Below are 21752 nucleotides of genomic sequence, written 5' to 3'. Positions count from 1 at the left end.
ACTACCTTATGCTGAAAGACTGGAGCGACTGGGCTTGTGTACCCTTGAGTTTAGAAGACTGAGAGTGGATCTGATTGAGACGTATAAGATTATTAAAGGATTGGACACTCTGGAGGCAGGAAACATGTTTCCGCTGATGGGTGAGTGCCGAACCAGAGGACATAGCTTAAAAATACGTGGTAGACCATTTAGGACAGAGCTCAGGAGAAACGTCTTCACCCAGAGAGTGGTGGTTGTGTGGAATGCTCTGCCCCAGAGGGCAGTGGAGGCCCACTCTCTGGATTCATTTAAGAAAGTGTTGGATAGAGCTCTCAAAGATAGTGGAATCAAGGGTTATGGAGATAAGGCAGGAACAGGATACTGATTAGGAATGATCAGCCATGATTATATTGAATGGCGGTGCAGGCTCGAAGGGCTGAATGGCCTACTCCTGCACCTATTGTCTATTGTCTATTGTAAACATATATTTACAGATATGATAATGTATTTACAATAAAGTGACATCCATGCCTTCTGAAGGTTTTCTTTCTCCTTTTCCTCCAACTACATCTAAGAGCAATCCTGGAGCTCACTGTTAGTATGCAGGGAGTGGGTTCTATACGCCAGCCTGTACAGGCTTTGGAGCAAGAGATGGATGGCACACTAGCCTTTGTGGCTAATGGGCCCAGACATTCTGAATGCGTCCTGCCTAGATACAGGGTCATTCCCTTAGGCTTGAATGTCCACAGGGTTGGGCTTGCAGGTAGGGTTGAGATGGATGTACTGGGCATGTCTGCAGTGTCCCAGTGGGAGATTTCTTGGAGGCCTGTATGTGTGAGGTTCAACTTGTAGCTGGGTGCACTGGCCCCACCCTGTCTCCTTGAGAGGAAGAAGCACGTGGAGCAAAATCAAGATCCTGGTTGATGCTGAGCACCAATGGCTGAAGAAATGGAATGCAGATGCTTGACGGAGAGTGCTGGGCCTGTCTCTTTATTGCATCTGTCAATCTGCCCATGGAGGCAGTCAGATGCTCACATTCCAGAGGCAGCACAGTTCAGATAAATGGTGGAGTTCTCCAAGCTTCAGGTCAGTTTCTCCAGTGTGTTCAACAAGCCTGTCTGCTGTTCCTATCTGTGCTTCTACATTTGGGCAAGGTTATCAATGGCAAACACCACAGGATCTTGCCTGATGTTGAGAAGGTACGTGGTCTCCAGTGGTCCTTTAGGGTGCTAGAGACGTGGGGCATTTTTTCCTTTGCCAACTGTGGAGACCTGGCAACGATATGGTCCCCAAGATATCTTCTCAACTCTACTGTTGCGAAAGTACTCACTGAGGTGTCAGTACCTGAGATGGAGGAGGGTGCAGGAAACATCATTGCCAGTGCTTCCTCAGAGACAGAATGGGAGATAAAAGTCCTAAAGAGCTGGTCTCTTCATTGCAGCAACTCTGCAGATGCCACATGTGCATGGAGGAGACAAAAGAGAGAATAAGTTGTGAAATAAGAGTAGAAATTTGGGAATGTTAAGAATCGCTTCACAAAGTGGTAATGGAAAAGCAGGACAGCACTTGACAATGAAGTTTGCTCAGTTGCCAGGAGGCAGCAGTCTTGGCACATGAGTAGTCACAATCTTCTCCTGCTAAGTCAAGGACTACAAACAAACAAAGAACAGTCTTTCGAGCCTGCTCCACCAATCAATAAGATCATGGCAGTTCTGATCTTAACTTCAACTCTACTTTCCTGCACATTCCTATAATCTTTCATCCTCATGGTAATCAAGGATCTACCTATCTCTGCCCCAAAGTATTTAAAGATTTCCATTCACTGTTTTCTGAGAAAGGGAATTCCAAGACTATAGTTCTGTAAGAGCAATAAACATGTTTCCTTATCTCTGTCTTAAATGGGCACTCCTTTATATTTAAGCAATTACACTAGTTCTAGATTCTCCCACAAGAGGAAGCCACCTTTCAACATCCAGCTGGCCAGGTCCCCTCAGGATCTTCTATGTTTCAAATGAGTCAGCTCTGAAGCTTCTAAACTCCAGAGGACATAGGCCTGGTCTTTGCTCAAAAGATAAACCTCTCATTCCAGGTATTAGTCTAGTAAACATTCTCTGAACTGCTTTCAACACATTAACATCCTTCCGTCCCTATGGTGACCAGTATTGTACATTGTACTCTATACATGTCTCAATAATGCCCCATAAAACTTAACTATAACCTCCATATTTTTGCATTCAGTTTCTCTTGCAATAAACCATAACGTTCTATTAGTTATCCTAATAATTGGCTGAACCTGCATATTAACCTTTTGTGATTTATGCACTAAGGCACCCAATTCTCTCTGCATCTCAGAGCTCTGTAACCTGTAACTGTTTAGATAATATGCTTTAAATGTTTCTGCTAAAATGGACAATTTTACTCAATCCCATATAGTACTCCTGTTGCCAAAACTTTGCATACCCATATAATCTACATCACTTCGTAGGCTCCTTATATTCTCTTCACAACTCACTTTCCTACATATATATGTCACCATCAAATTTAGCTGCCATACCTTTGATTACTTCATCCAAATCAATTACAGTGACAAATTGCAAACTGTCGAGGTCTCAGCACTGACCTTTCTGGCACACCACTTGTAAAATCATGCCAGCCTGAAAAAGATCTATTTATTGCTACCCTTTGTTTCCTACTAGCAAGCTCCAATCTTGTATCAATGCCAATATGTTGCTCCCTACACCATGAGTTTTATTTTGCACTATAACCTTTGATGTGGAACCTTGTCAAACATCCTCGAGAAAGCCAAGTATAATAATAACTGGTTCCTCTTTATCCACTTACTTCTTCAAAGAAATCCAATAAATTAGTTAAACATACACAACATGGTATTATCAAAGAGAGATTGTGTGTGATTACCTTCAACTTATCCAAGTGCCCAGTTTAACATCTTTAATAATAACTTCTGGTGTTTTCCCTATGACAGGTGTTAAGCTAATGTATCTGCAATTTTCTGTTTTTTTGCCTCCTTCCCTTTCTGTATACAGGAGTCACATTATCTATTTTCCAACCTAAAGGAATGTTTCCAGAATCTAATGCATTTTAGGAAATTAAAATCAGCGCAATAACTTTTTCACTGGCTACTTCGTTTAAGATCCTCGGATGAATCCAAATGGCTCTGGGGACTTTGTCAACCCACAGTCCCAACAATTTACTCAGTACTACTTCCCTGGTAATTGTAATTTTCTCATGTTCCTTGCTCCTGTTCAATTCCTGATTTACAGCTATTTCTGAATACTTGAATCTTCTTTAGTGAAGACCAATATAAAACATATTTTAATTCATTTAAGATCTCTGGTTCTTTATCTTCCATTACTAATTCTCCAGACCAATTTTCTATAGGATCATTATTTACTTGGTGAATTCTTTTCTTTTGTAAAATCTCTGCAGAAACTTTTCCTTCTTTAAAAAAAATTTGCTAGTTTTATCTCAGACTTCATTTTCCTCTTCATTAATCTTTCAGTAATTCTTTGATGTTTAAAAATAATATTCTGTCCAATCCTGTGACTGGCCACATTTCTTTGCAGATTGATATATCTTATCTTTTCTTTTGAGTTTGATATTATTTTTTACTTTCTTTTGGTTAACCACAAATGGCAGATCCATTTCTCAGAATTTTTTCCTGTTTGTTGGAATGTATTTGTTCTGTGCTTTCAGGAATAATCCCTTAAATGTTCATCACAGCATCTCTACTGACCTATCCTTTAATCTAAATTGCCAGTTCACTTTCACTGGCCCTGCATTCATGCCCTCTTAACTATCCTTGTTTAAAACAATAGTCTTGTACTTACATTTTTCTCCCTTAACCTGTAAAATTCAATCATAGTATGGCCAGTACTACCCATTAGCACTTTCACTATGAGATCAGTAATTAATCCAATCTCATTGGTCAAAACCAGGTCGCGTACATCCTGCTGCCTTAATATGCTAGTTTGAATATTATCCTGAAAGCATTCCATGAGTTCCTCGTCTAAACTATATTTTCCCCTTATCTGATTTTTCCAGTCTATGTTCCAATTAAAATCCCCCATGATAATTGCTGTTCCCAAGCTCCCATTATTTCTTCCTTGATACCCTGCCCTACTATGTGCTTACTTTAGGGGGCACGTACATTACGCTCACAAGTGACCTCTTGCCTTCATCATTCCTCATCAAAATCAGACTGCTTCTTTGTCCTGATTTTCCAATTAAGGTAATCCCTTTCTTTTGTGCGAGTGTCATTCTTAATGAACAAAGTCCACCTATCCCTAATTTCCTGTCCAACCCAAATGTCATGTCACAGAGCCTTCAATATTCTAATCCCAACCTAGGTCATCCTTCAGACATGTCTCAGTTATGGTCACTAGATTGAGCTCAATTTGAAATACGAGTTCATCTGTTTTATTTCAAATGTTACATGCATTCAAATACAATGCCTTAAGGTCTTATCCTGTCATTATTTTGGTCTAATGTCTAATTGTACCTGCTGATTTATTCTTAGATCTGCATTCTCTGTCCTTTCCTGCCATTGCCTGCTTGTCATTTCCCACATTAATTCCTTCCTGGTGTGATTGTAATGAAGTCAGTGAGGTGAACCTCACAGAATAGGAGCTCCCTGAGTGGGGCTACTAATCTGGTCCAAATCAGGGAACCTGGCAGGACAGATATAAATAGGAGTGTCACCGCAGTTAGGCGGTAGTGTGGGGGTAATAAAAAGGGGGAAATAAAAAAGGGGGAAAAAAAAGAGAAAAAAGAAAGAAAAAAAAAAGATTAATAGGAGCGTCAGAGGTTTCGTTTACCCGGAGAGCTGGCTTTAAGAATGCTCAACGAGTGTCAGATATGATGCACATCTAACTAAAGGGTGATTTGGTGATGGGAATCAGTGGATGCATTTCACTTCCTTTGATAGATTTCCCCAATCTGATTCACCACAACTTCCCAAATTTGTTCCCCTGACCCCACTATTGAGGTCAAAACATGCTCTACTTCCCTAGTTATGCAATTCGCAAGAACATCAGGCCTTGTACTGTTGAGGTGAGACTGTCCCAATGGTACAGATCCCACTTTCCCCAGAATTTGTGCCAGTGCCCTTTGAACTAGAACTCACATTTCCCACAATAGTCTTTTAGTCATGCATCCATACCTCTAACATTGTTTATCTGCACTTTGGACGTGTCTCAAGTAACAAATGAAAGCTTCTGCTTCCTAATATGATGCTTAGTTCCTCACACTGGTTGTATAGAACCTCTTTTCTAATTCCATCTGTCATAGGTGCCTACATGAGCCAGGACAACTGGATATTGTCCCTCCAGTACTAGCACTGGGCAGTCAACTCAGTTGCCTGGACTCAGGCCTTTTGCTGCAGAGAACAGTGCCAATCCCTTACTCTTTAATGACAGGTGGTGAGGAGCCAAAGGTCAGGAACCATATCGCCCATCTTGGCTCTCTCTGCCATATTTTGGGCAGTTTTTTTCCTGAAATGAGACAAAGGAAGGGATCGAATGAGATGAAAATGGATGGCATGGCTGTAAGGGCTGTGCAGGTTGGAAGAAAGCAGTGAGATGCCCTGAGTCAATGTGCAGAGGCCATGCAGGGTTAGTAGCCTGATGATTAGTATGAATGGTAGCAAGTGAGGGAAAATGCTGTGCGCAATTGTGGCTGAGCTTTGGTGGGAGGTGGGCACAGCAACAGATTTAGAGTGAGCATGAGGTAGCAGAGAGAAGATGTTGGCATGGTCTTACCCTTCTAGAGCACAGAGATCTTCAACCTTCCTCTCACACTGCTGAGAATCTCTTGGGGCCACAGGCTCGGGTGGCAATTTCAGGACAGGTTGGCAGGGTGTGGTGCCATGTCAGATTTGGTGGTGCTGATATTAGAGAATACTGTCCTCCCCATCACCCTATGCAGTGGGACCTTTATCTCCCTTTAATAAACTGAGGGTGCCAACTTGTAGCTGTTGGCCACCTCCAGGGCAATTTGTCCAAGACTATGAAGAGCAGTTCTGTTTGCAATAATTGATCTGGTACACAGCCCTGGTTAAATGTGATGCTGGCAGCAGGAATCCGAAAAGATCCTTGGGGTTGAGAATACCTCCAGCTGATGAACTGAAGATAGTCAGGGAGTGACGCCTTAGAGGTATGGGGCATAGCTAATGAGGTAAGCTGTGAAGAATTGAGAAAGAAAACTCACTAGAGCTCATGAAAAGAAACTCCCTGAAATTGATTCAGCAATTTTTGATAAAATCCAGTCCATTTTTGTTTTAAATAAATAGGATTCTGTAAATTAGTTAAAACCACATTCTCCAAATTCTGTAGCCAGTCCCTCATCTCTAACATAAAGGAACTTGAGGAACCATGTAGCAATTTTTTGCTTAGAAACTTGATTGGATCTCCTGCATTAGCCAGTAATTAAGTTGACCTTCACAAAAGGAATAAAGGGAAATGTAGTCATGGTGGAAAACTGGCTTCAGATTCACAAAGATCAATATCACAATTGACTGCAAATGCAGTTGATTTCAAATACAATTGCAGCAGCTCTAAAACAGCATACTTTTTCCAAGTATTTTTTTCCCCCAAAGTGTAAGGGGATCCCTCATAGTGTCCTGGTCAACAGTGATCTCTCAACCAACATGATCAAAACAAAACAACTGCTGATTCAGCTTATCACTCTACGTGGTCCTTGCTCCTTCTCCTGCCCACAAAATACCAATCACTGCATTACAAAAGCAATTAATTAGCTATAAAACACATGCAGAGGATGAGAATGACACTATTATATGTTTATTTATGGTCTAATATAATTTGCATAATTATTCAAGTAGGTCAGCTATTAACTCTAATGGATCTATGCATGATGGAAGCAAAAAAATTGCACTCAAGTTAAATTTAAAAGAAATGATGATATTTAAGGCAGAGTGCCTCAAAAGTGGCAGGGAGCTTGGGGTGGATTGGATGGGGAGATACAAATTTGTCAGTTTCTTGCAATCCTTAGACTGCACAGTGCAACCAAGAATCAGTTAACACAGTTGAAGGAATACAGGACAGTGGTAAGCCAGGATGATAGGACTTGTAGGTGTAGGCATAGTCTTCCAATAAATGAAGAGACAATACACCATCAGGAAATGGCACTCTACAGCACCAACCCATTGGCCTGTTTTGCAGTATGCATATAAGGGGGTGCAATCAAGTTTACAACCACATTTGACATTTGTTTTATGTCCATTACAGCAAGATGCAATCCTTCATTTTCCCACCAGTTTCCATATCACTATCTCATGCTTTGGATTAGGATTTTAAAAGTAGAGCTGATTAGGGAGGGAGTTACAAACGCTGCAGTGTAACATCTGAAAAACTCCTACCAATCTTCTGTTAGGGAGAGATGCACTGAAAATTGTAGTCAGAAGGCACAGGAATTAATGGTAGGCTGAAGAAGTTTGGAAAAAAGAGCATGTAAGAGCTGAAAAGTGTTTTTTTTAATTTAATGTGTTTGGAGCTAGGTACCGGTGCAGGTTGGCAAGGATACAAGTTCTGGGTGAGGAGGGTGTAGTGTGAAACAAGACGCAGGTCTGGGTGTTTTGAAGAAGCTGGAGCTCATGGAAAGTGAACTGTGGAAATAGTCAGCTTAATAGGAGCATTTGGAGAATTTAGATAGAGGGGTGACAGAAGCATGGATAAAGTTCTAGCAGTGGAAGGGGGAGAAAGCAATCTTGATGTTGGATGGGACCCTGGTGTTTGAAGGTAGACTGGAAGTCAAACAAGATGCCATGATTTTGAAGAACCAAACTGAACCTGAGCATGCAGAAGTGATTTTACAGGAGGCTTTGAAGTAGTTTGAAGTTCATGGCAAGGAGTGCAGATTATGGGACTGAGGGATTTAAAGATGGGAGCAAAATTAATTGGAGTCAGGATCTGAACCAGTTTTTGGGTCGGAACATGAACTGAAAGTTCGAAATGCAGGTTTTATTTGACATGTTTAACCAACATTTCCACAAGCTGAGCGGTGGTGATTACAGACTAAAAGTCAAAAATCACTGAATATAGAAGTGTCAACACAAGAAGAGAAAAATATTTTATTGTATATTGTAACAGGTTTTCATTGGTATTGATGCTAGCCCAAAATGCTTAATTATTATTATATTTTTTGCTGTTGCCCATAATGTTCTCTTTGTCGTAAATTAATGAACGGTGATGTATTGAGGAACCAAGAAACTTCACTTCTCCTTTGAATTCATTTCAGTCCTCACTGTCACCCAGTTGTTCCTGGCTGCACAGGGCAAATGAGTAGTACTACAAATTGTACACCTTGAATAGCATCTAATTAAAAAGTACTATATTAAAAAGTACTTGTTACTTACTGTCAGTTTAATTTTTGTGGCCGTCTTCACAGTTTTCCCTACGATGAAGGGTTCTGCTTCGGTTTTTGTAAAATGGTACAGTCTACAAATATCAGAAGAAATGCTTGTTTTTCCAGTCACAATTAAACTGAAACCCATTGCACAGCAATGTCCTGTTATCGTGAATAAAATTTTCATGCACACATCAAGGAAAGACAATGATACATAAATTGTTTCCAACTTTTGATTTAAATCATGGCACAGACACCATGCAGAGTTAATAAAGTTACAGGTAAAACAATAATAATCTGCACAATCGAGCAATTTCGGGTGTCTTAGAAAAATATATATATCTATTAATTGCCTATTTAGGAGCCTCAGTTGGTGTCGGAGAGGAAATGCTATTAATGTGTCTTCATGCCACAGACTTAAATGGGCAAATGCAGGGACTTGTCAGGGTCCTCTCCCTCCAGATTAATTTCTCCTGCTTCAAAACTCACCCAGGAGAAAACATTACAGTTCATCGAACAATATAGACTGGTGCATTGTATGGTGTGGCTGCATGCAGTTTGTTTCATTGTAAATTGTGAAGGTAGACAGAAACTTCCTTTTACTTCTATTTAAGGAAATCCCTGCCTAATGTGGTTATAGTTATCCATTTTCAAAACTAATGGAATTTCCCACAACAGAAATTTTAAAAACCTTGACGCAAACAGTGGTGAAGTACTTATCATAACATACAATGGGGGATTCTGAACTACAGCAACAAATGAAGGTTGCCACAGCTGAGATAAATGGACAAAAAAAGTGAAGATTTAGAAAGTCTGAGGATATGGAAAAATCAAAATCACCTTGTGATAACATTCATATAAATGTAATGACTAACAAGTAACAAACTTAAGCTGTCATTTTGTAATATCAGTGTTCTAATAAAAGTGAATAATACATATTCTTCCAGTATTATCACTTCCCATTCTTTGCTATTTGAAGATTACACAGTCCTCTTCCCTAGCAACTGAAATGGAGTAACAGTAACTGCAAACCAGTTTCCCCTGAAATAAATTAAACAGAAATTGATCAGTACTAGTTGTCTGGGTATTTCATGACTATACTCCATCTTACGATACTTCCAATTACCTGAACTGCTAAACATTTGTTGGTCTTGTTATTTTGTTATGACATCTTTCTTTAAAAACAGAATATGGCATAGCATGCTAAAAAAATCTTTTTGATGACTTATAAAAACCCTCCTTTGCAAATTAATCACCAAAAATAATCAAGAATCAGTTAAGACAAGACAATTTGAGCAGTTGACTTTGCATGGCCGCTTGGATCTGCTGAAAGAGATCAACTGGTCAATTCTAGATAGCCAGGTATGGAACACATATTATAAGCCCAACAGAGCAATGGAAAACCTTTCCACGGTGGGTGGAAATCAGAGAAGACATCCTAAGTTCTGCCCTGACCCAACATTTCTCATTTTTACAGGGCAGGACTGGTGGAAGTCTGTAGTTCACAAGAATATTATTCAGGCCATTTAAATGACTGGTAGCCTCCACTGAAATTAGACATTAGAGTCCCCACTGTCTAGAACCCAGATTGTACATGCAGGAGCAGATTTGTTCTCTGTGCATTACTTTAACATAGCCCTTTGGAAAGCTGAAGTACCCCCTGTGGATGTGATCTGAGTACACCTTGGAGATAAGAGTCAGGGATCTGTTTGAGGGGTGGGGTCAGGTGTCCTTTGAAATTGTAAACTGCGGGGAAGGTGATGCATAAATCCTTTGTATTGAGAGTGTGGATATTTGTCAACAAATAGACAGTTCCTAACAAATGTGTTTAGAGATGTTATTATACAATTCTGACGCATGTGGAACTTGAACTCTCACCTTCTGGCTTAGAGGTAGGGACACAACCACTTTACCACAAGAGTCCTGTCAAATATCATTAACCTGATAAAAAATCACAACACCTACCAAAATGTATTTTTATGAATTAGTGCTTTTCTCAATAGAGCACAGCCTGCAATGTAAAACTTGAAGTATTGGGACTTGTATGTTTTCTACTGTGTCCATTGATCTCTTGTGGATACTAATGAAATGGAATTGGAGGTTAAGGGGGAAGAGCGATGGGTGAAAATAGACACTAAGTGATGGCAGGTGTTTGAGGGCCTTTGGGATGGATACAGAGGAATAGGGTGGCTTAGCAGAAATGTTCCGCCATTGGGGATGGTTAGAGGGGCATGGAGTGAGGAAGTGCCATGGGAGGACATGGGAATTGTATGATGAGGGTGAGTGGGAGTAAGGGGGTGAGTGTGGTGTGGGCTGGAGGAATGCTTTATATTTTATTCCTTTATTTTGTTTTTGGACAGAGTGCTGGAACTCAGAGGCAGAGTTCTCACACAATCCACTTTGGCAACACAGTCTCCTCAGCTCTTCTCAGGTTGCCCAGCCCGACTCCCAATCCAGCCCACTTCCCCACTCTCCACATTGAAAATTGTCTGTGTAGGTAGCTATTTTTTAAAGAGGTCGGCTTCCTATGCATCTAATCTGGGAATGATAAAAAAAATGGGAGCCTAGAGTCTAATCTTCACATAGACACACACACACAAAAACTTTTTATTTACGAGAACACATGCATTAGAAACTGGTGTTTGACTGGGGTGGACAAAGTCAGAATTCACATGATATCAGGTTATAGCCCAATTGGTTTATTTGAGATCACAAGCTTTTGGAGCATAGCCCCTTCGCTAGGTGAAGTGAGAGGAAAGCACACAGAACACAGAACGTATGGGTAGAGAGATAAAAAGATCATACAAAGGGTGTGAGTGGAGCATCAAATAATAAGTCTCTGCAGGTGATGAAGAGTGTTAGACAGTGTGTGAAAGTGTCAACCAGAGGGATGGCCTATAATGCATTAGAAACATACAATTTCATATGCAACTAGACACGCAGAAATATGAGAGTTCCCAGTTCATCAGAGCAGAATGAGATGTCATTGATCTGAAACTTTAACCTGTTTCTGTCTCCACCTGTCAAACCTGCTCAGTATTTCCAACATTTTCTGGTTTTGTGCCAGATTTCAGAAATCCACGGGTAGTGTTTGCTTTCTTTTACCTGGTTATCCTTTTTGGAGTTGATTCATTACTGCTTCGTTTGTCCTCTGCTTCATGGGTTATTACTTCATAAACCTGGTCAATTGATTCTGTATGGAAATGGAAGATACTTTCAGACACATATGGATAACATCAAACCTCCAAATCTGACTCAGACTTTATTTAGTTCATTTGCAAGAGCTCTTCTGAAACACGATGATGTTTATGTAGTCAAAACTAAATTTAGGTGCTGTACATTCTGCAGTTTGAAAACTAAAATCTGTGAAGGGTATAAATTGAAGACGTTTTGAAAAAAAATCACTTATATATGCCCCAACAATGTTATTCAAATATATGATGTGGAGGTGCTGGTGTTTGACTGGGGTGGACAAAGTCAGAATTCACATGATACCAGGTTATAGCCCAATAGGTTTATTTGAGATCACAAGCTTTTGGAGCATAGCCCCTTCGCTAGGTGAAGTGAGAGGAAAGCACACAGAACACAGAACGTATGGGTAGAGAGATAAAAAGATCATACAAAGGGTGTGAGTGGAGCATCAAATAATAAGTCTCTGCAGGTGATGAAGAGTGTTAGACAGTGTGTGTAAAGTGTCAACCAGAGGGATGGCCTATAATCCGATTCAATGAAGCAGAGAGATACTACAAAAAATTAAAAATGAAGTACTGCTGGAGACAAACCAAATGATTGGAGTAACAGTGAACAAAAACAGAAGCCGCTGGAAAAGCCCAGCATGTCCAGCAGCACCCGTGAAGAAAAACCAGAGGATTGGTCACCAGTCCCAAAATGTTAATTTTGATTTTTCTTCACAGATGCCACCAGAGTGCCATTGAGTACCCACAGCAACCCCTGCCCTTGCGCCCGATTTACAACATCTGCAGTTCTTTCAGTGTTTATTTGACTGGAATAACATGCTAGGTATAAGAGTCTCATGCCGAGGGTCTAACCAAAGTAACAAGTAATCCAAAACTGTACAAACTAATTAAGGTAGAGAGATCATAATTTATCAACAGGGCAGTAGGGAGGATTTTACAGCTACAGAAGAAGTGGTGGGGTCTCATGTAGCATGACATGAACCCAAGATCACGGTTGAGGCCATCTTCTTGGGTATGGAACTTGGCTCAGTTTCTGCCCGGCGATTCTTCATGGTTGCGTACCTCGAAGGTGACCTTGGGGGATGCTTGCCCAAAGATCGGAAGCTGAGTGTGTTTGAAGTGTTCCCCAACTGGGAGGAACATCCCTGTCTGGCAATTGTAGCATGGTGTCCATTCATCCATTGTTGTAGCGTCTGCTTGGTCTCGCCAATGTACCATGCCTTGGCACATCCATGCCTGCAGATTATGACATAGACAACGTTAGCAGAGTCACTTGAATATCTGCTGTGTATGTGGTGGGTGTTTTTCCCATACGTGATGGTAGTATCCATGTCAATGATCTGCAGATGTTGCCATGACAGGGTTATATGGCGTTGTGGTCGATGTCCTGAAGACTGGGTAGTTTGCTGCGAACGATGGTCTATTTAAGGTTTGGTGGTTGTTTAAAGGCGAGATGTAGAGGCGTAGGGAAGGTCTTGATGAGATGCTCGATATGATTGATAACATGTTTTAGCTGCTAAGAACACAGTGTAGTTTCTCTGCTCTGGGGAAGTATTGGGCAACAAAGGGTACTCTATCGATCGTATCCCATGTCTATCTCCTGAAGAAGTTGTTGCGGTTTTTTGCTGTGGCATGTGGGAACTAACGATAGATGAATTAGGCATTATTTCTTGTTGTTATGAGGGTGTCTTTCAGCATCTTTAGAAGTCCATTGCATTCACTTCACCCGATGAAGGGGCTATGCTCCGAAAACTTGTGATTTCATATAAATCGTTTGGACTACAATATATGATTTCTGACTTTATTCCAATACATGAGTTAAGTCTACACAGGTAAAAAGAGAAATGCAATTTGCAATTTTACTGTGAAATTGTTTCTAGATGGAAACATATGTAAGGACACCATCATCTGTGTATCAAACGTAGATATAAAAATATAAGGAATCGGAGTAGGAAAGGCAAATCAGCATTTCAAACCCCAACTCTGCTATTCAATAGCATCATTATTGATCTTCTACCTCAATCAACTCCATCTTTTTGCACTATCCTCATATCCCTTAATTCCCATGGTAGCCAAAACTCCGAGCTTAAATACATAAGACACCAAAGCCCCCAAAAGATCCATAACCTTGAGTTAAGAAAGTCTACTTACCTCAGTTCTTATTCTGAGATTGTGCTAAGTTCTAGACTTCAGAGCCAGTTGAAAGTATACTCCCAATTTCTCTTTCAAGAATTGTGTGTGTTTCAATGAGCTCACCTCTCATTATTCTCAATGCCAGAAAATATGGACTCATTCCACTGAGTCACTTCTCATGGGATAATCCCTACATTGCAGAATCAGTCTATTGAACCTTTGTTTCTTTTTATTCACTTGCAGGATGTGGATGTCGCTGGCTGGCCAACAATTATTGCCCTTCCCCAGATTCCCTCGAGAAGGTTGTGAGCAGTCTTCTTGAACCACAGCAATCCACATGCCATAGGTAGATCCACAGGACTGTTGGGGAGGCAATTCCAGGATTTGACCCAATGAGACTGAAGAACAATGATATATTTCCAAGTCAGGATGGAGAGTGGCTTGAAGGAGAACTTGTAGGTGGTGGTGGTCCCATTTAATCTGCTGCCCTTGACTTTCTAGTTGGAAGTGGTTGTGGGTTTGGAATTTGCTGTCTTTGATGGACTTCTGCAGTGCAACTTGTAGGTAGTACACACAGTGACTGATGAGTGTCAATGGTGGAGTGAAGGGATGTTTGTGGATATGGTGCCAATCAAGCAGAGTACTTTGTCCTGGATGGTATCAAGTTTCTTCAGTGTTATTGGAGTTGCACTCATCCAGACAAGTGGGGAGTATTCCATCACATGTCTGACTTGTGCCTTACAGACAGACATGTTTTCGGAAATCAGGAAGGGAGTTACTCGCTGCAGTATTCCTAGCCTGTGACCTGCTCTTATAGCCAATGTATTTATATGGTAAGCCCAACTGAGTTTCTGGTCAATGGTAACCCCCACGATGTAGAGGATTCAGTGATGGAAAAGCCATTAAATGTCAAGGGGCAGTGGTTAGATTGTCTCGTATTGGAGATAGTTATTCGCAGCCACTTTTGAGGCATGAATGTTACTTGCCACTTTTCAAACCAAGCCTGGATATTGTCCAGGCCCTGTTGCATTTGAACACAGACTACTTCAGTATCTGAGGGTCAGGAATAGTACTGCATGTTACATAATCGTTGAACATCCCCAATTCTGACCTTATGATAGTGATAAGATTAATAGTAAAGCAGCTGAAGATAGCTGTTTCTAGCACATTACCCTAAAGAGCTCCTGCAGGGATGTCCTGGACCTGAGATGACTGACCTCCAATGACCCCATCCTTCATTCCCATCAAGACTAGCATATGTTTCCTTGACAAGGAAACCAAACTGTACACAGTACTCCAGTTTTGTCCCACTGAGACCCCATATGTAATTTCAGCAAGCCTTATTTACTCTATGTGCCAATTCCTTTGTAACGAAGACTAATATAATTTGCTTTTCCATCTGCTTGCTGTAGCTGCATGTCAAACCTTCCTGTACAAAACACCCAGATTCCTCTGAATACTAACATTTCCATGTTTTACAATTTAAAAAAAATGCTTTGGTTTTCTATTTTTCCCCCCAAAGTGGATATCTTCACACTTCCACAAGTTATATTCGATCTGCTTTATTATTCACTAGACTATCTATAGCTGCAGCAGTCTCTTTCTATCATTCTCATTGCTTACTTTCCCAAATAATGTTGTAGCATCAGTATACTTAGATAAGGGAATGAAGTATAATTTATCAACGTTATTAATATTGATTGCAAATAATATTGAACCCTATGAGCCTTAAGTCTGTGTAACAAACTCTCATGTGCCATTTTATAAAATGTTTTTTGAAAATCTGAATACAGTACATTCATTGATTCCCTTTCTGTATTTTGATAGTTACAATCTCAAAAGTTTGAATAGATTGGTCTAACATCAGTTGGTTTTGTCACATTGCCCTATCAAATCACAGAATTGTTACAGCAGAGAAGAAGGCTATTCAGTGCATCAAATCTGCACTAGTTCTGTGAATGAGCAACTGTACCGAATGTCAATACCCCGCCTTCTTCCTGCACATTCTCCTCTTTCAGATAATAATCCAATTCCATCTCCAATGTCCGAATTGAACTAGTATCCACCACATTTTTAGGCAATGCATTCCTGATCTTAAGCCCTAGCTGCAGGAACAAATTTCTCCTTAAGTTTTCAATATTTCTTTTCTGAATTATCTTGCTGATTGGAAGGGGTACACCATTTTTCACAGTACCATAGATGCTTAGATCAAGCAATTTTTCTCTCCAAACTATGTTCTACATCTGTAGGCATAGGGCTGGATCACATGGAGCTCTATACTTTCAACTTTCTCAATGTCTTGATCAGGTTATACATCTTCTGTCACTCTTTCTGATTGTTCACCTAGTGAAGCAGATGTTTTCAGATTGTCACTCCTTATGTTACCGAAAGATTGCTGCTCACTCTTCAGTGGCACAGGCAATGAAAACTCTCTTTTGTAAGATATGGATTGAAGACTTCCACCCTCCCTATATAATTCAGTTTTTAAAAATCCATGTTTGAACCAAGGCTGTCATGAGGAAAGGAGCTGAGTGGTCTTGGTGGGTCCCAAATAGAGAGTCACTAAGCAGGATAAGTGTTATTGTCTAGCACTCTACATGATTCCTTCTATCACTTTATTTTTGATCGAAATGAGACTAGTGGGGGCAAATTTATCCTGTTTTGTGCGTACAGGATCACCTGGGCAATCTTTCCATGTTGCTGGTCAGATGCCAGCATTGTAACTTAGTGGAATATCTTGGCTAGGGGTGTGGCAAGATCTGGCATACAAGTCTTCAGTATTATTGCCGAATTATTTTCAGAGCCTTTGCAGCATCCAGTGCTTTCAGCAGTTTCTGGATATCTTGCAGAGGGAATTGAATTGGTTGAAGACTGACTAAGATGGTATAGAGTAGACACTTAATATGGAGAGCTAAAATCTAAAACCATGTATGCATCATTATTGCTTTTTTAATTTGCTACTCACCAAGTCGTGCTGTGCTAACTGTGACTGTACATTTCCTGCTGGAATCTTAAACTCTGGGTTGTAGTAAGAAATGGTGCGTCATATTCAGTCCATCAAATTGGTATCTGGGGGGCAGATTTGATACTTGCAATTGATAGCCTTCCTTCTGGAGAATGCTGCCTCAGAGTTATGTGTAGTAGAAGTAAGCCTTCACTTTAAAAGTACAAGTTGAAAAAAAAGGGTATTGTTCCCTGTTTGAGAATTCCCCAAAATTGCTCTCCCTTGCTCTGACTTTCAGCTCAATATCGTTTTGTAGAGTAATGATCTCTTCATCAATTCTACTGTTTGTAAATGAAACACCTGATGGAATTTAATAGTCCGTTAACCCCCCAAGGTGTACATGAAGGAATGGATTTGATACAAACATGATAATTTGTTTCATCACATCCAGTTCCTGAAATCACCTGTTAAATACCTCTAGTAGCTTCCTTAGATGGGCAGAGAGGTTTTCGGAGTGGAACTATCTTTCTTTGTTTCTGATCTTTTTTCTAGATTTTTTTCCTAGACTCAGGAAGTGTTGCAGCTTTTTACTTTAAATTGAAAGGAACAGTTTCAATTTGAATGCATTCACAGCATTGATGACGTACGCCAAGTCTCTATCCTTTCCCTGCAGTTCACAGTTCAGCTCATTTACTTTTGGCACTACATCTGTAAGGAACCTGAAGTTTAGCAGCTACCCATTGTGTGACAGCATACTTCTTTCCTTGATTTTATACAAAGTGACAACTTCAGGCTGCAGATTTAAAAATCTTCATAGGAACTTCCCTCCATTTAACCGTCTCCCATTGGCATGTAGGATTAGTTCACCATAGGCAGCAAGAACTTCATTGAGCATGTAAACAAGACATCCTGAACAGCTCTTGCTTGAATCATGTTTACAATCTTAACAACTTTTCATTATGTGAGAAAAATTGACAACTACTCACTTAAGCTTTCAGTGGATTATACAGTGGTAATTTTCACACAAGAAGGGGAAATCAGGATCAATTCTGTGAAATGCAACAAAACCCACATTTGCAACATGCAAGGTTAGTGCACCATCGGTTGTGGAAATCAATTTCTCGATTGGATTGTTTTTCCCCAGTTGTCGGTAAAGAGCTACTTTAGTTGTTATGCTGTTAAAAAACATGCGCACAAAAATAATCAGCTCTGCTGTTTCAGTCACATCAATGAATTCTGTGAGAAGCATTCACAGTCCTTCAGATCATACAGTAGTTGTTGAATGACATCTTTGCACAGAGATTCCATCCCTCTTGCTCCTGTGGAAGCACCAAGTTATTCACCCTGGATTGCAGTTATTATATCTTTCTCATTCAGACTCAGAGTCAGAGTCAACGGCAAAAGTTATTGTTTCTTTAATTACTTCCCAATTTGTGAATGATTTCTTGTGTAATGCCAGAAAGGTAATGTGAAAAGATGCTTTGAGTACTGGTCTACCCTTTTGTTGCTTGTTTAGAAAAAAAAATTATTGTACTTGCAAAATGGCCTTCTGCTCATCAACTTATACTGTTCAGCAGAAAATGCTCTTTGAATTTACTATGCATTGTTGCGTTGTGTTGTTCCAAATTTCTTTTTTTAACCGAATAATATATTTTGTTGACATATGAGGCAAATGCTCTTTTACATTTGTGAACAGAAATTCATTTTCCATTCTGGGTGGAATTTGAACATTTGTAATTTCTTTGTCAGTTTCATCATTCATCATTACTGCTTCTCCTTGTTGTTCATGATGTCACTGTGCTGCTGTTCACGCCGTTGATTGGCCTCTGGATCTGTGCCTCTGGAACATCTCGAATGTTGCTGGCTGCTTTCATGTTTGGAGGCACTGGAGGTTACTTATAGAGTTATATAGCATGGAAACAGACCATTCAGTCCAACTGGTCCATGTCAACCATGTTCCCAAACTAAACTAGTTGCCAAACTAAACTAAACCACCTGTCTGCACTTGGCCCATATCCCTCCAAACCTTCCTATTCATGTATTTATCTAAAAGTCTTTTAAACATTGTAACTGTACTTGCATCCATCACCTCCTCCGACAGTTCATTTCACACACTAACCACTCTGTGTAAAAAAAGAATCCCCCTTGTGTCCTTTTTAAATCTCTCTCCTCTCACCTTAAAAATGAGCCCAGTAGTTTTGAAGTTCCATACCTTAGGGAAAAGGTCTTGCTATTCACCTTATCTATGCCCCTCATGATTTTCTAAACCTCAACTCCTATGCTCCAGTGAGAAAATGTCCCAGTCTTTCCTTATAACTCAAACCCTCCATTCCTGGCAACATCTTGGTAAATCTTTTCTGAACCCTCTCCAAATTAACAATATCCTTCGATAACAGGGTGACTCAAACTGGACATAGTGCTCCAGAAGAGGCCTCACCAATGTCCTGTACAACCTCAACATGATGTCTGGACTTCTATACTTAAAAGTCAGAGCAAGAAAGACAATATTTGGAGATGCCGGTGTTGGACTGGGGTGTACAAAGTTAAAAATCACACAACACCAGGTTATAGTCCAACAAGTTTAATTGGAAGCATACTAGCTTTCGGAGCGTCGTTCCTTCACCTGATGAACTATAACCTGGTGTTGTGTGATTTTTAACAATAAAGACAAGTGTGCTTAATGCTTTCTTAACCATCCTGTCTACCTGTGATGCAAATTTCAACGAATTATGTACCTGAACCCCTATAACACAGCCTAAGGCCCTAATTGGATAAGTCCTGCCTTGGTTTGTTTTACCAAAATGCAAGACGTTGCATTTATCCAAATTAAACTCCATCCAAAAATGCTCAGCCCATTGAGCCAATTGATCAAGATCTCTTTGTAATCTTAGATAACCTTCTTCACTGTCCAGTATACCACCAATTTGAGTGTCATTGTAAACTTCCTAACCATGGCTTCTATATTCCCCTCCTATTCATTTAAACAAATGACAAACAAAAATGGGTCCAGTACCAATTCCTGTGCTTCTGTGGTCAAAACGTGTTTCGGATATTGGACATGTGATATGGCAGCATTTCCTGTAATTTTTCTTCTTCTTGCACAGACCTATTGGATAAGTAGTTGAAACAAAAAGGGTCTGCAGAGAATGGGCAGAGGAAGAGGACTAGTTGTGATGTTTTTGCTGAGTCCACATGGACATGATGGGCTGAATAATCTCCTATATTTGCAGCACTGTATGTTTCTTATTCAATTTTCTGCCCTTTTTTACCCTTCAGCGACTGTCCATCTGGGCCAAACTGAAAAACTGAAACAAATGCAACAAGCTAACAAAGTCTGTTATGAGCATACAGCTTTCTTTAGCCATGAAGCTTCTAGAAACTGATATTATGCAGCAGCATGATGATCAATGTGTACGCAGTGAGGGACCATGATGCCACCACAGGTAGGGAAGAGAGAGCTAAGTCCCAAATCTCCTTAAAAAGAACAAGATCAGACTCCAGGCCATGTTAATGATCTGGTCCACAAGTCAAGCCAACCAACACTCCTGGCAGGTATCAGAGCTGCTGTAGCATCAAACACTTTTACATGCATGCTGAACACAGGAGGCTGTGGACAGTGAGCATAGAGGGTCCAAGTTTCTTCCCAGAACATGGCTGACCAGGGATTTATCCTAGCCTGCCATGGCATATGTTGGAAGGATTCACAAGTAGATGGCCATTGCATCCTCACATGGAACTTGAACCCAAAGGCTTTGGCTCAGAGATAAGAACTCTACCACTGTGTCACAGATCTCCTTCTTAGATCTACATATGCATTCTATTTTCCTTGAACACTTTCTCTTCAATCTAACACTGGAATTCTTATAGTTAATGTTAGTAGTAAGAAATTGCTGAGTACAAATGAAATTCAACAAACCTTGCTATTGTATAACATTTCACACTGGTGTACAGCTTTTCTTGAAGACCTGGTTGCCATTTTATCCTTATTTCAGATAACTTACAAGATGTGAACTTGATATAGTTTTAGAAATCACAAGAAATCTATGTAGGTTAGTGATGCAAAATAAGGTGTGTATATAAACTAGTAAACCCCCCCTGGATGATTGTTACATGTCAGAGAATGGCCAACTGTAAAAGGACTATGTAACATTGTACAGAATGTATTATTTTGTAGTGTTAAACTTATAACTTTATTTCTTTTTTTCTACTTTGTACCTAAGATTTGTTCACCTAGGTACCTTTGTAACTAAGATAGTGCCAGGAACAGCAACTTTGTACCATATTCTTTGTACCACTTTTCACCATACTTTTGTATCCCTGTACTTGAGTACATGTAACAATAAACTTAATTCTAATTCTTCTGTTCAGGAATGATTGTGTGTAAAATGTCATGTTCCTTTAAAGCTGCAAGGATCATTGCTGTAACATCCTGCGATAAATTGAAGACATGTTACTTTCAGTGGCATCCTGAGATCAGACATGGATATTTTCTAGTGTTTTGTTGATTGGAAATGGTTGGGCTTATTTTTATGAAATTGGGGTGCAGAAATCTGCATAGGCAACAATGCAACACCTAAAGTGTCTCAGTCACACATTAAAACTTTGATTTTAAATCAATTGCAATTTAATGAAGTACAGGTCATTTTGCTATAATGCATGTTGTGTTAACGTGAATTCGCTGTAATGTGATTAATGAACTGGGGATGCTGTTTCTGAAGCACAAACTTTTAAAACGTGTGTTGGCTATAATGTAATTAATTGCCAACATTTTAAGCACTATTCTAAAGCATATTTTTTCTATAATACAGGTTTGCACAAGAATGCAACCATCGCATTATAGACAAACTACTTGTAAGCATTTTTTTGTTCCTGCACAGTAACTTCATAATGATGATTCAACTCATTTAAGCAGTGATTTGACTAAGGTATTTAAAACCATGAAGGGTTTGGATGGATGGATAGATTGAGAGAAACTGTTTCCGTTGGCAAAAAAAAGATTTAAAATCAAAGGACACAATCTTTGTTTTTTTCACTACAGTGCTTCCCAAACCTTTTTCCAATAGTGACCCCACTTTGAGGTTTGAAAGTTTTTGTGACCTCTCCCTCCCCCCCCCCCCCCC

The 21752-nt window shown here is 40.0% G+C and overlaps 1 protein-coding gene across 4 annotated transcripts in view; it reads right to left on the bottom strand.

Moving 5' to 3' along the window:
* LOC122555374 (sorting nexin-9-like) overlaps nucleotides 1-21752 on the bottom strand; it is a 96148-nt gene that overhangs the window by 49958 nt on the left and 24438 nt on the right. For all 4 annotated transcript variants that reach the window (XM_043701320.1, XM_043701321.1, XM_043701322.1 and 1 more), the window contains 2 exons: nucleotides 11464-11551; nucleotides 8369-8450 (listed from right to left, as the gene is read on the bottom strand). In XM_043701320.1, coding sequence (XP_043557255.1) covers nucleotides 8369-8450; nucleotides 11464-11551 — 170 coding nt within the window. The remainder of the gene's footprint in view (nucleotides 1-8368; nucleotides 8451-11463; nucleotides 11552-21752) is intronic.

This window comes from Chiloscyllium plagiosum, chromosome 12, assembly GCF_004010195.1.
Source record: "Chiloscyllium plagiosum isolate BGI_BamShark_2017 chromosome 12, ASM401019v2, whole genome shotgun sequence".
Classification (NCBI taxonomy): Eukaryota; Metazoa; Chordata; class Chondrichthyes; order Orectolobiformes; family Hemiscylliidae; genus Chiloscyllium; species Chiloscyllium plagiosum.
The sequence above is the reverse complement of the archived record's forward strand: the minus strand, read 5'-3'. Positions and strand labels throughout refer to the sequence as shown.